The sequence below is a fragment of the Equus asinus genome, chromosome 14, assembly GCF_041296235.1.
Source record: "Equus asinus isolate D_3611 breed Donkey chromosome 14, EquAss-T2T_v2, whole genome shotgun sequence".
NCBI lineage: Eukaryota > Metazoa > Chordata > Mammalia > Perissodactyla > Equidae > Equus > Equus asinus.
Window position 1 is genome coordinate 4729257 of NC_091803.1, and position 15594 is coordinate 4744850.

General features: G+C 42.0%; 1 protein-coding gene and 1 pseudogene across 2 annotated transcripts in view; one reads left to right on the forward strand and one right to left on the reverse strand.

The window, feature by feature from the left end:
* Positions 1–12537, forward strand: part of ZNF12 (zinc finger protein 12) — a 31445-nt gene extending 18908 nt beyond the window's left edge. The window contains exon 5 of one of the 2 annotated variants that reach the window (XM_070484161.1): positions 12367–12537. In XM_070484161.1, the coding sequence (XP_070340262.1) occupies positions 12367–12407 (41 nt within the window). In that variant the 3' untranslated portion in view covers positions 12408–12537. The remainder of the gene's footprint in view (positions 1–12366) is intronic. The other variant, XM_070484157.1, reaches the window with a different exon arrangement.
* LOC139039659 (zinc finger protein 248-like) lies at positions 7804–8887 on the reverse strand (annotated as a pseudogene).
* Positions 12538–15594: the final 3057 nt, after the last annotated feature.

Genomic DNA, 15594 nt, shown 5'->3' on the forward strand with positions numbered 1-15594 from the left:
TTTTAGATACGAATGAGAGAAAATGGATAGAATGAGATTTCATGTAACTAAGCAATATCTGAGTTAATTAAAATCACACACACACACCCCTACATAGATTATGATCATATGTGCTTAAGGGTGTTAGTTTACTAATGTGAATGCCTCTGGGGGAAGGGAATGGATTAGGGGTTTGCTATGAAGAGAAAAATCAGGTAAGTAAGAACAGGGTCCCTGCAGAAACCAATGTTGATAATAAATATGGTTTAAACTGAGTAGTATGATTAACACTGTACCCCAGACTTCCAGAACCGTTAACACACAGAAAAATTAAAGGCCCAGAGAAATTAAAATCCTCAATAATGTTTTGTTCTGGTCAGTTTTATGGCTCAGATGCCTAAATGATGCCTGTGCCTTTTTTGGCAGCTTCAACCCAAACCACCTTTCAGGAAATGGTCATAGCTGCTCCATCTGGTGGTCACTGTCCTTCCTCTGATGAAAGGGTTACCCCCCCCAGGAGTATCTGCCTCCAGTCCCAGAACTCGGTGTGACAGCCTGGGCTGCCACCTGTCCCACACTGTTACCCTTTATTCCCGTAGGAGATTCCCCTCCCCTCCAGCGTCAGGTGGGCACGTCGCTGGAGAGGGAACGTCCCACCTTTGCTTTCACCTCGGCGTGGCCAGGTGACGAAGCTTTGCTCCATGGGGTGTGAGGGGAAATAATGTGTCACCTTCTGAATCACATCCTTAAAAGAGGACTTTGTGTTTTTTGCTGCCTCCTTCTCCCTTCCCTTGGGCTGTGACAGAGCCGTGAGCTGGTGAGCTAGCTTCCACCCTAGAACAAGGACGACACTTACAGGCAGGGGTCAGCGGACTTGTCCTGAGAAGGGCCAGATGGGGATACTTGAGGCCTGTGGGCCATACGGCCTCTGGGACAAACAGCTCAGCCACCGTAGCATGAAAGCACCTCATCGCATGCGGAACTGAGCCTGGCCACGTTCCAATAAACTTATGCAAGGATGCTGAAATTTAAATTTCGTGTAATTTTCACATGCCATGAAATATTATTCTTTTGATTAAAAAAAAAAAACAAAAACACTTGGGGCCGGTCCCGTGGCCTAGTGATTAAGTTCACGGTGTTCCACTTCAGCAGCTCAGGTTTGGTTCCTGGGTGGGGGAAACATGTTGACAGCCATGCTGTGGTGGCAACTCACATACAAAATAGAGGAAGGTTGGCATGGATGTTAGCTCAGGGCTAATCTTCCTCAAGCAAAAAGAGGAAGAATGGCAACAGATGTTAGCTCAGGGCAAATCTTCCTCAGAAAAAAAAAAAAAACCACAGTGTAAAACCATTCTTAGCTTGTAGGCTATACAAAGAGGCAGTGGGCCGAATTTGGCCTGTGAACCATATTTTGCTGACTCTTGCTTTCAGGGATGGAAAAGCAACAAGATAAAGGAAACTCTTTGGATAGCACCATGGAACAGCGCTGCCCTGCCTCTCTGGACCACCTGTTTAGAATTGTACATGAGCTATCAACCTTCTATCTCGGTTCAGCCCCTTTACTTGGCAGCCAATCCAACACTGGTAGAGAATTAGCCGGAAAAAATGAACTGCAGCCATTTCCTGTAAAATGCAACACAGGCATTCCTCCAAAACCTAGGAGCGTACAGATGGCTAAGGGAAAGAGTAAATCTTAGGAAGAAAGAGTTAAGGCGAACCCACTCAGAATCTTTGTGATGTCATACCAAGAGTATTAGCAGAATCAGTAGCAATCCTAATAAAAAATACTAGCACCGTTTAAAACAATAAATTCCTAATAAAATATGCAGTATTTTTATATTTAGGAAAATGTGTCCCCAGATCTTGGTTTCTAAATATTATTCCTCTCTAAATGGAACCAGAGCTCTGTAGAGTAACAGCCTATTCCAAGGCTGACGAGGAAAAGTAAAAAAGCATAGAACATAAATTATTTGTACCAGGAAAGAGGAGGTGCTCAAGGATTGATAGGAAGCGACTCCACCAAAAATGCCCGAGTAGGGAAATGGAGGGCTCTGTGCCCACCAAGTGAAAAACGATCAAGCTGGCAACTCTCACAGAACTCTAGAATCTAGACCAAAATTTGCCACCACAGCGGGAGGCTTGGCGAAAAGGAGGGCACAGCACAGAGAGAGCTGTGACCTGTTTAAAGCGCCCACTTGCTGTCATCTGCGCAGCTCAGATCAGTGGCCGAATGGATGACGGTGTGCGCTCCAGGCACGGGTGGCTGGTCTGGGGAGGATGGCGGACCTTGTTCTCAAGAACTTGTGGCTGTAGGTTTCCCTATTGGGCCGCTATCTGTCAGACTGTCGCAAGGCTTGCCCTGTGCTTCCTTGACTCAGAGAAGTCATGGGCCTGGGTGGCTTCCCGGATGGCTTGTGCCAAAAGCCTTTAAAGGCACAAGTAGTGGCCGCAGCAACCTGGGGCAAGGAATGGCAGTCAGGGTGAGCAGACATACCGAGAAGCCTGGGAAGGAAGAGGGTGAAAAAGATGTGTGTGGGAGTAAAGGATTTTCACAGCGTCCATGTGTACCAGCGAGTCACGTGTGCCCAGGGTGGGACAGAGGCTCAGAGAAGCCCTGAGAAGTCCCTACGCTGCCCCCTTGGACTGGCCTCCTGGAAGCTGAAGTGAAGGCAAAGGCAGCCCAGCCACCAGCTCGCCGGGTGTCGAAGGAGCACCCCGCACAGAGCCCGTCTGCAGAGACGGGGAACAGGTTTTTTCTTTTTCTTTATTCTTTTTTCGGCTCCAGGTGTTTAAGGAAATTCCAGCAAAACACACCTGACCTCTGAGCTAATGGAACAAAGAATTCAGTGGCCACACATGCCAGAATATAGACTTACAAAAATAGAAAAGTCAATTAGAAAGCAAACCATGAGAACCCGCAACAAACAACAAACACCGTGGGGCAGGAGGGAGAGTCTGATTTCCAGAGTTGTCACATTATAATGTTTAACATGTCCAGTTTTCAGCAAAAAAGTGTAAAACATCCAAAGAAACAAAGTATGACCCACTCACAGGGAAAAGAAAAGAAGAGAAGCCCTCCGCACGAGCCCCCAGTGTCTGGCTGCCAGGGGTGGCCCCCACCAGCTGGACTGAGGAGCCACTCTCCGTGGGCAGTTACTGGAGACTAAATTAACTGCAAACTGCGAATCTGCAAGGCTTTGGAGGGGAGCCTGGTATGTCCATTCCAAAGGGCACCTCTGAGAACTAATGTGGGGAAAGTCAAGAAAGTTGTGAAAAGCAGAAAAGGGACTTGCTCTTCAATATAGGGGAAAGCATTACAAAGCAAGAGCAATTAAGGCATGATATTATTTAGCACAATTGAAAAATAGTTCAGTAAAACAGGAAAAAACCCCACCAGAATCAGCGTACTTCCAAGCTATCAGTCAGGACTGAGACCGCCAATAAGAGAAAACCCCGTATACCCATGCCACTGGCAGCTCCAGGGTCAAAACAGACCCCGGTCTATGATTATCCACCGTTACAAAAACCCCAGCAAGGACCCCGCAGACTCTCAGTGACCTCTCTCAGATCAAGTGTCCGTCGCAGGAACGACACTGGGCCCAAAGGACGGGAGCAATGGTTGGCCCACCAGGGATGTGCCACCTCTGGGGTCTCAGCTTCTCTTTCTGGAAGGATCGGGGGAAGAGAGCTGAGCAGACAAAAAGCAAAGCCACTCCAAGTGATAAGTGAGTCAGCGATCTGTAGCTAACACTTCTGAATTGCATCATTTAAAAAAATAGACACCTCTGCCTCTTTAAGGGGCCTTATAGCTCCAAGTAACAGAAAATCTCAGCTCCAACAGGCTTAAACCATATGGGAAATGAACGCCCTCGTCTCCCTGGTGCAGAGCAGCTTCTGAGCTGGTTAATTCACAGCTCCCTCTGACCACTGGCCACAGCTCTTCCATCTCTCTGCTCGCCATCCTCAGACTACCAGCCCTGAGTCACAAGATGCAACCAACGGTTGTACCCAGACGGACAGTGCCATTCTGCTCGTGACTCTTTATCAGTGGTGACACCTTTCCCCAAAATCACCCAGAGTGCTTCCCTGGTTGTGGCTGACCAGGGATCGTTTTGGGTTGGGCACGTGACCAAGCACTGGCCAGCAGGATGTGCAGCCGGTTGTGGCTGACCCTTCCCAGCTCTGCACTCAGTGACGTCATCTTGGTGGCTTGAAATTGGCCCTGGGGGGGGGGGTTTCACCATGGAAATTGGTGAATGCCACACATCAGGGTTTTCCTGCCCCTGGGGAGCTGGTTCTTCAGCACATCAGGGCCTTGAATCCACTGCTCTTCCAGTTTTTCTCTCTTACTCACTTTTCCTTGCGTGCGATCCCTGGTGAGGTGGCGGGGGGGGGGGGGGGGGGGGGGGGGTGGTGAACAGGCCGCATCGAGGCTCTCCAACGAGGGCGAGGAGGAGAGTGGCCTGCCAGCCTGCTGCTAGGAAATGGGGTGAAGTAGGAAGCCTGGGTCAGGGCACAGTATCTGCCACCCTCGTCTGCACACGGTTCCCAGGTTCCTAACACGTGGGCTCTACCGCTGTACCTCTGGGGGCACCCTCTGAATCCGCCAGGAGTGGGAAAAACGAGGGTATTTTCTATACGCGGCACTATTTTCAGCGTAACGGGCACTGCTGTTTGCAGCTCTCTCTGAACACGAGCGTGTGTTGGTGACAGTGCTGCACTCTGCCTTTCCATACTTCATGATGTGTTTTCAGTAAACCAGCTAAACCCAAGACAGTCTAACACTTTTTTTAAAAAAGGCATTGTTTAGCTCCTTTATTAAGCAGATCAGTAACAATGGCCATCATTATTTATAATATTTGCCAAAAACCAGCAAAGGAATAGATAAGTAGTTGTGGTATTTTTCCAAAACTTTTTAGAAAAATTTTCAGAGTTCTTTTAGGAAAAATATAGTGAACACTCATGTGCCTTCCACTAAGTTCAACACTTGCTAAAATTTTGCTATTTTTGTTTCATCTACTAAGTATGCCTTTTTTCCTGACCCACTCCGAAGTTGCCGGGCATCAAGACAGGTCATCTCTGTATTCAGCATGCATGTCCTAGACACAGACAGTAACATTCATAACCACAATGATCACGCTAAAGAAAATTAACTCTAATTCCCTAATGTCATCTTGTACCCATTCCATTTTCAAATTCCTCCAATGGCCTCCAAAATATCTATGAGCTAGTCTTTTTTTTTTTTTTTTTTTTGAGGAAGATTAGCCCTGAGCTAACATCTGCTGCCAATCCTCCTCTTTTTGCTGAGGAAGACTGGCCCTGAGCTCACATCCGTGCCCATCTTCCTCTACTTTATATGTGGGACAACTGCCACAGCATGGCTTTTGCCAAGCGGTGCCACATCCGCACCTGGGATCCGAACCGGCGACACCCCTGGCTGCCAAGGCAGAACGTGCGCACCTAACCACTGCGCCATGGGGCCGGCCCCTTGATCTAGTCTTTTTGAGCCAGATGTCTTTGAGATCCAATCAAGGTTCATGCACTGCAGTTATCTCTTTAGTCCGTGAACTGAAAAAGTTCCCCCCTTCTCTCTCTCTCTTTAAAATGACACTGACTCTTTGAAGAGACCAGCCAGTTGTTTTGTGGAATGCCCCACAAGCCAGACTTGTCCGATGGTTTTCTCCACTGAAGCTTTTCCTCTATCTCCTGTGTTTCCTGTAAACTAAAAGACTAAACATTTGATTACATTCACATTAAATATTGTGGCAAGAATACGCCACAGTGCCCCGTAAGCACTTCACCCTGCATCTCCTCAAGAGGCACGTGAGGTCACTGCTGTTCGTGTTACCTTTGCTCACGTGGTTACAGTGGGGCTGTCAGTGGTCCCGTTGCAAAGCACGCTTTTTCCAGTTTCAGTGAGTAAGATATCTGTGGGCAATACTCTGCAGAGAACTACGCAAATACCGTTTCCTTTGCATCTTTGCCCAGATGCATTAGGGGTTGCAAATGAGCAACTTTTCAAATTCTGTCGTTCCTTCTATGTTTATTGGCTGACATCTTTCTAGAACGGACAGCCTTCCCACACCTGGAGATGAACAGCTGCTCCGACTAAAGGGGCACAGGGAAAACCTAATACTTTCTCTCTGATTACGGAGTAAGGAGTGTGTCTAAGACGTGCCTCCGAAGGTGGAAATGAGCTTAGCCCCCTTCTCCTTTTGTGTATTGCTGTGGACTCAGCTTTTTGTTTATTCAAATGTTACAGTCATTCTGTTTGACCATCAAATTACCTCAAATTTGGCCTGTGGGAGCTGCATCTAGCTACCTCTGTGACCTATGACACATCCCCATTAATCTTGGACTGCTTCCTTGGTTCTCGACACAGAGGTCCCAGGCTCACCGTGGACGCTTCAAGGTCCAGACCCACGGTCAGCTATTTCTCCAAGAAGTCCTGGTTCCTTGTAATAGGCAATGTCGGGGACTGAATTTGCACATCACCATGGGGGCAACATTGCTTCTGGGCCCTTTCAGTGGACAGAGCTGGAAATATAAAATTTTTTTTTAAATAATGAGCAATATTTTCAGTTCATATTTATCATTATAGGGAGTTTTACATACATTCTTTGATTTTCACCGTCTTCTTTTCTCTTGATTTGGTTCTTTCAGCTCCTAGTAACTTTAACAACAATTTTTTGCTTTATCTACAATACACACAAAATAGCATCAAAATACCACCAATATTATTAGCAAGAAAATTAATGAGTGATGTTTATAGTTTTTGCAGATCTTTCTGTCCTTAGACACATCCCATTAAGGATGGACAGTCATAATACCCTGTTCAGAAGTTTCTGGAAAGGATTATTTTCTTTGTGTGGCGAAGTTACCAATTTGATATAAAGTTAAACTGACATCTCTTTTCAATTTCATAATCTACTTTTATTTTTATTTCTGAATATGTAAATCATTTACATTTGCTCAAAAGTCAAAATTTCATAAAAAGGTATAATTAAAGAAGCCTTGTTTCCATCCCTGTCTCCACCGCCCTGTCTACTCCTGCCTCCACAGGTGTTCATTTTTATTAGTTTGTACGTCTAACGCTCGTCCTGCAAAAATAAGCAATGGTGTGTGTGTGTATACATAGACATATATATATATTTCTTTCCTCTCTTACACAAAAGGTATCATGCTCTATACGGTTTTCTGTATTTTGCTTTTCTCACTTAATATGCTGTGGTACAGTACTTCTGATTTGTCAAACATGTCACTGATGATGTACATTGTACTACCAAAACACAAACACTGGTGGCATCTAGTGTGAGAAATGTCATGATAATTATTAAGCTGTGGGGAGATATTTCCTAGTGACAACTCTTTTGACATCCACTACGTGAATCAGACATACACACACGTGTATGCTGCACACTAACATACGTAAGCCTTGCTCAAGTACACTTCATGTCTAATGCTGTCCACTTGCTGCTGCAACTTCTGTTTCCAAAGGCTTCACATTCCAACAATGAGTATCATTAGCATTAGATAGATGGTATGTCACATTTTCAAAACCTGGCACCACACCAGAATCATGACTTCCAGTATTACATTATTTCTAAAGAAAAAAAATGTATCCACATTTCCTAAATTGATAGATTCCCCCTCATTCTTTTCTTAGATAATAAAGTTTTCTTTTTTTCTTGAAAGCTTTCGTGCATATAAAACATTTGTATCATTTCACCCCAGTATCAATCACCTGATGTCCAGTAAGTTGTGACTTTGTAAATGCTTTCGTATTTCTGTTGCATTCTTTGCATTTTCACCCTGTGATTTCTCTGAAGCATATCTTTGATTAGTAGGTGGATACTAATATACACAATGTTCTGAGATCTCTCTCCCTGTGAGTTCTCTGATACTTAGTAAGGTATGATACAGAAGGTTTTCCAATATTCATTTCCTTCATGGAGAGCCTGCCAACCCCTACCCTATGTGTGTTTTCTGATACCAACGAAAGACTGAATTTACACAGACGGAAGTCTCCACATTATGACATTCATAAGGTTTCTCCTGTGAGTTCTCTATGGTGTGACAAAATTTGACTTCACACAAGAGGATTATCCACATTTGTTGCAACTTAGGGTCTCTCGTGTGTATTACTTGACGTTTAGCGAGAGTTGACTTCATACAGAAGAATTTCCCACATCTCTTACATTCGTAAGGCTTCTCCCCTGTGTGAGTTCTCTGATGATTAATGAGGTTTGATTTCACATAAAAACTTTTCCCACATTTATTACATTCAAAGGGGTTCTTCTCTGTGTGAGTTCTCTGATGTATAGTGAGGTGTGATTTCATACAGAAGGATTTCTCACATTCATCACATGTATAGGGTTTCTCTTCTGTGTGAGTTCCCTGGTGTATGGTGAAGGCTTACTTACAACAGGAAGACTTCCCACATTTATTACATTCATGGGGCTTCTCTCCAGTGTGTGTTCTCTGGTGTTCAATGAGGTGTGACTTCTGGCAGAAGGTTTTTCCACATCCCTTACATTCATAAGGTTTCTCCCCTGTGTGTATTCTCTGGTGTTGACTGAAGGCTGACTTCATATAGGAGGAATTCCCACATTCATTACATTTATAGGGTTTCTCCCCTGTATGAGTTCTCTGGTGTACAGTTAGGGTTGACTTATGGTGAAAGGTCTTCTGACATTCATTACATTTATAGGGTTTCTCTTCTGAATGTGTTCTCTGATGATCAGTGAGGTCTGACCTCATAGAAGAGGCTTTCCCACATTCATTACATACACAGAGTTTCCTCCCTGTGTGATTTCTCTGATGGCTATTAAGTGACTTCACATAGCATGACTTCTACATTCATTACATTTAAAAGGTTTCTCTCCAGTGTGACTTCTCCGATGTATAATTAAGGTTGATTTCCCATGGAAGGCTTTCTCACATGCATTACATTCATGTGGTTTCTCCCCTGTGAGTTTTCTGACGTTTAGTGAGGGCTGACTTTTTGTAGAAGGACTTTTCACGTTCATTGCACCTGTAGGGTTTCTCCCCCGTGTGAGTTCTCTGATGTACAATGAGGACTGAATTATAGAGAAGGATTTGCCACACGCATTACATTCATAGGGTTTCAAACCTGTGTGCATTTTCTGATGTTTAGTGAGATTTAACTTCACACAGAAGGTTTTCTCACATTCATTACATTGATAGGGCCTCTCTCCTATCAATTCTCTGATGAACTCTCTGATGGACTTTTAAGGCTGAGCGATGATGAAAAGATTTCTTGCACTCATTACATACATAAATCTTCTTTTCTGACTGTGTTCTCTGCTGATCAGTAAGGGTTGACTTCACAGGGACTTCATGACATTCATTGGGCTTCTCTCCTCTGTGAGTTCTCTGAGGGTCAGTGGGTTGTGATTTCCAGAAGTTTTCCCCACATTTGTTACTTTCTCATGGTGTCTCCCTCATGTGTGTCTTCTGATGTCGAGTGAGGTGGGAATCCTGGTAAAAAAAGAATCTTTGCAATGACTACATTCAAAGGTTTCTCTCCTATGTAAGTTTTATGAGGTTGAGTGAGGTAGGACTTCTTGCTGAAATTATTCTCATTTTCCTTAGATTCATGGGTTTTCTCCTCCCTGTTAACTTTCTGATGTTTAAAGAGGATTGGCTTCCCACACTCGACTTCAAAGTGGTTCCTCCTTGTGTGAGTTTCATGATGGGCTTTGAGTGTTGACCTGTCACTGATATTTCCCCACATTCCTCATAATCACAGGATTTCTCGCCTGTTTGAACCCTCTTAGGTGGAATGACAGCTGCCTTCTTAAGGAAGGTTCTCCACATTCATTATCTTCAAAAGGTGGTCCCAAACTTTGAATTTTCTGTTGCTCAGTAAGGTCCTCATTATGATTCAGGGATTTCCCATCTTGGTTATGTTCATCAGATTTTGTCCCAGTATTAGTATTTTCTTCATTATTATCAAGAAGCCACTTCCCACGTGTGTTAATTTCATCAGAGTTCTTACCTGAATGACTTTTATCACTAATAATTGATTCTGAAACATCTTTCAAACTCATTCCACGTTAAGTCATATTGACAGGGTGTTCTTCTGAAAATATTATTTCTCTTTTAGTCAGTGTTTTTTTGTTGGTGAGTGAAACTTGCCACAAATGTTCATCTTAGTTTTCCTGGCTTCTGTCTATAGGGTCAAAAATTGAAAAAGTTAAGTATACTCTAAAAATGTTAACACATTTCCTATGTAAGTATAATTTACTGTATCACTGATACTCAATTTTCAGGTCTAAGCTCCCAGGATGAAAGCCCAAGTATATATTTCTCCTTGGCCCAGAAAAAACAAAAATAGAAAACACCTACTATAGTGGAAAAGGGAGAGTAAAACTACAATGAACACACATATATTTGCTATTTTAAAAACATGACCTTCAGGGGCCAGCCTGGTGGCACAGCAGTTAAGTTCACACGTTTTGCTTCTTGGTGGCCCGGGGTCCACCAGCTCGGATCCTGGGTGCAGACATGGCACCGCTTGTCAAGCCATGCTGTGGCAGGTGTCCCACATATAAAGTAGAGGAAGATGGGCCTGGATGTGAGCTCAGGGCCAGTCTTCCTCAGCAAAAAGAGGAGGATTGGCAGCAGTTAGCTCAGGGATAATCTTCCTCAAAATAAATAAATAAATAAACAAGTCTTTAAAAAAAAAAAAACATGACCTTCAGAATTAAAAAGAGAAAGGGAAACAAACACAAGGCATAGTGAACTGAGGAAAAAGCATGATACAGACAATTGGGTGAGCCCAACAAAAGCCATGACAGGAAGCAGAGTGACAAACATCAGTATACATGGATGTCTGGAAGGAAATATCACAGGAAGTCCTGGGTGTGAGATAAAATGGATTATCGACATCTATATAGATATAGCTCACTATGTATATGCCAATGGACAAAATAAGATTTATATTAGTTTTTCCAGATATCCTTACAAAAATATACAATAAACATTTTTTTAAATATCCGGTCCCAATAACGAGTCACAAGTCTGATACAGATTCTGACACTCAGCTGGCCTCCTTCTCAGCTTTGCTTTTACTAAAAACTCAGGCGTCCTCCAGGAAATGCATCTCTCCACCTACCCTCCCTCCCTGTCTCTCTCACACACGTATTTTTTTTCAAATCATCCCTCTTAAACTCCATTTTCTTGAACGTCGAAAGTAATCACTACCTATACTTTTCATTGACACATTTTGGAAAGCATTAACTTTATCCAGATAGCACTTGATAACACTGAATTTCAAAATCTATCGTACAATTTTGTTTACCTCTCCCAACTACAACCTACGCTTTTAGCAGGTTTTATATACGGTTGGTGGCCCTCAACAAGCTGTGTGCATCAGAATTACATGGAAATTTTTATTCAAAACACAGGGTATAGATTATCATGGCCCCAGGTTAGTCTATATACGCTATGAATCAGAACCTATAGGAGTGTGATGTAGGCCTATGCACTTAGGAAATGCTTTCTGAATACATAAGCATATCTATCAGTATTAATGGATGAACGTAGCTATTATATATTACACATCAAAGTAAGGAAGAGTAAAACAAGAGACCCTTCAGATGGGGACAAAAGCCTTAGGCAACACCAGATGCTCTCAGGTGTGACAGTATATGATCAAGTCTGCATTTCTTGTGGCTTAGCCACTAAGTGAAATGGGCATTCTAAGAAGGGAGAGATTAATGTTGGCTAGAGTAATTAAGAATCACTGCAAACAGAGGTAAAAACCTTAGCTAAAACATAAAATATTTGCACAAGTAAGCACAACAAGCATTAATTATATGGCAAGCATAGTCCTAAGCCCTTTCTTAGGATCTGGACAGACAAACCCCAAGAAGAGGTGATGGGGGGGAGATTTATGAGTAATATTTACGAGGCTGCATCAAATGGAACTTATGAGTTTTTGAGCAACATCAACAAAAAAGAGATGGATGTGGAATTACATGTTAGTGTTAAGAAGAGGTGTCTTAAGTAACAGAGGGCAACCCAAGGTTTATATAAGGCTAGCAACTAGACAAAATGGATGCTTTAGGTTTAAAAACATATACTTACAATTAGGAATGAAATACAGCATCAGAGAATAAAGATCTCGTTTTGAGTGAGGTCACGGGAAGGTAAGAATAAAAGCTACAGAAGACAGTCTTCAAAGCAAAATAAAAAATAAGAGGAACTATGGAGAGATCAGTATTACGGGATTTTCATGGTTGTCAGATATGGGAGAAGAAAATGGTAGAGCGTAATTGAGTGGAAATAAGGACTGTGAGAAGATTTACGATTGGGAAGAAATGATTTTAGGGTTTGTTTTTGCCATACTGACAATGATAGGACTGGAGACCCAGGTAAAGTGGAGAGTAGACTGCGGATGAGTCTGCGAAAGAGGCAGTGGGAATTTTTCAATCGTCGGCTAAAGCGAAAAGCTTAAATCTCAGCAATGGATGAGGCCGTGGGGGAGCATTACAGAGAAGGAACGCTGGAAGACCTACTCTTGATGAATCTTCCCAGAAGAAAGAGTGACCACGTGATCAAAACTGCTTCCCACTATAAGGTCAATTTTTGCCAAATTTGAAGATATAAAATGCTATTTCACTGTCACGGTTTTTCTTTCTCTGATTACCATAAATTGCAGATATTCTTATTTATTATTTGTGTTTTTGTTTCCTGTGTCTTCTTTTCACATATGTCTTTTGTCCATTTCTCTGTTGGGTCGTCTGACTTTCTCTTATTAAATTGTAGGAGTTCATTATTCAACAAACTTCTCCTGAATGCTAAAATGTGGTTGGCACTATCCTAGACAGTGGAAACAGAGACATGAAAAAAACCCAAAAACTCTGTTCTCATGAAGTTCACATTCTAGTGCGAGGAAGCAGAAATTCAGTAAAATAACTAGTGTAAAATCCCTTATTTCAACTTCTACTGGGAAAAAGCCATGAATGTATTTTAGATATTAAGCCTTTGCTGGTTATGTGTATTATTTATAAATAACTCTTCTCACTTTGTGCCATGTCTTTTGAACTTTCTATGGTGCTTTGTGATGAGTGACTGTTCTTAATATAATTAATCTATATTTTTCTTCTATAAACAGTATTTTCACGCTCTTTGGGAAATCCTTTCCTAAGGACTATACATGCATGATGATACATATATATCAAGATCATACATAGAGTCCCCTATTTCTACAGAGTTATAAATATATCCCACTACACTTTCTTATAAAGGTTTTATATATTTTACTTTTAAATTGGTTTTTGTATAATGGTGAAGGCAGAAATGTTTTTCCCCATATGGATAAATAATTTTCTCAACATCACTTATTGAATTATCTCCTCTTTGGCTGTTCTCTCACATATCTTATTTCCAGATGTGTAGGGCTGGTTCTGGGATCTTGCTTCTGTCCATTTATTATTACACCAACATCGCACTCTTAATTACTACAGCCATGCAACGAGCACTGACATTTGAGACGGCAAGCTCCCCAACCTAATTTTTCTAGCCTTCAAAAGGACTTTGGTTATTTTGGGACTTTGTTCCTCCACACAAATTGAAAATGCTGTATCTAATAATTCTAAAATCTGAAGTCCTTTATGTTTTAATTCTGCTCTGCTATTCAGTCCCCACTGTTAGGCTTAGTTTTCAGTTAAACAAACCAGTACTCAAGACCAGTCTTCTCCTGTATTATATTTTACCATTTCTTGATTGAAGTTCATTTTCTAGTAGATTCTTTAAGAATTCATGAGAACAATATTTCCCTGTGTTCTTGCATATTCAAACTTATTTTATTGCTTTTACTTTGAATGACATTTTGTCTACATGTAAAATTACTGGGATTTACTTTTAGTCTTTAAGGATTTTGTAACTTTCTCCACTGCTTTCAGCACTGAATGCTATTGGGAATGTCTGAGATCAGCTTGATTTTTCCCTCTCTTTTAAAAATGACAATTCAAAGCTCTGAGGATCTAACGGTCAGCACAGTGACTATAGTCAATAACATGGTATTGTACACTTCAAAGCTGTTGAGGGTAGGTCTTAATCATCCCCACCACACACACAAAATCACCTATGTTAACTATGTAAAGTGATGGATGTGTTCATTATCTTGATCTTGGTAATCATTCTACAGTATATGTGTACATCAACTCATCACATTGTACACTTTAAATATATACAATTACACTTGTCAATTATTCCTCAATAAAGTTTGAATAAATGACTTAATTCTTTCATTTGGCAGACCAAAAAGAACCTTTCTTCAAAAATCTGTAACTTCCCTGGGATAGATCATGGTGGCGACCATTTCGAGTTAGTTGTCCATAAGTTACTCTGTCCTTTTCATGTAGATTCCGGTCTTCTTTTATATCAGGACGTTTTTCTTGAAGTACATCTTTAAATATTTCTTCTTCTCAATTAGCATTGGGTTCCTACTTTGGGGACTGAATTGTATATGTGTGGAATCTCCTTTTTCAGTCTTCCACATACAATCCTCTTTAACTTACGTCCAGTTCGTTTTGCTCACTTTCTCTATTTTTCTCTTACAGGTCCCTTACTCTGTTTTCAGAATCCTTGTGCTCCTTCCAATTTCACACATTGTATTATTAGGATGTTCTTCCTTCCAGTCATTTCTGATCACTGGGTGCTTATGGATAATCTCCTCCTGTGGTCTCTCCGTCTCTTCCATCTCTCACCTAAGTTCTTTCAGCTCCTGTGTGCTTTTGCATCCTAAAGGCAATTGCTTTCTTAAGCTGTAAAGTATTCATAGTGAAATACTTGGTCACAGTATTTATCTCTTCTATGACAGTATTTTGCAGGTGAATGTTCTTCACTTACTACTTTTTCTTTTTTTCTCTTTCTTTTTTTTCTTATGAAAGTGTCTATACATCCTACACTGGTTGCTTAGGACTAAGGACTTTACATTGAATTTAAATAGCTTTTATTTCTCCCAGAAAACCCCTGCACATTTTCACATGCAAAGTCTCTTTTATGCACAAACTGCGACAGAAACCAATACTTCATGCAGCGAAGGCTTATGTGTGTGATTCCACCCTGAACCCCACTCCTCACTTCTCAGAACCAAAGCGGGTAACAAAGACGTTCCTGCCACAATCTTGTTCAGCTCCTTCCTGACATTCTGATGAGGGTCATGCACCTCACCTTGCCTCCTCAGGTCAGCCGCCCTGGAAGTCTCTCTCTGGTTCCAGGTGCACGCACACAGCTTGATTTTGAATTGCTTTCAACAGTTCTTCCACTTATGTCATAGTTTCAAATTTAGCTATTTCTCAGATTTGTAGAAAATAGGTCTGCAACTCATTTCTCAATCTCCTAGTTGGTTTTAGATGATTTACAGGAAGAGAAGGTGAAAATGCTGACTTCCCATTTCCATTTTCAAGCCAGAAATTCCTTCCTTCTTGAAAAGCACCTTTCTTGGCCGCCAGGACATACTCTTTGGGTTTCCTTCTGTCTTACACCCGTGACTTCTAAGCGTGGTAAGGCCCTGGTTTCAGCCTCTTTTCTTATCTCTCGGCATCCACTCCCCCAAGGCGCTGTCATGACCACACACCA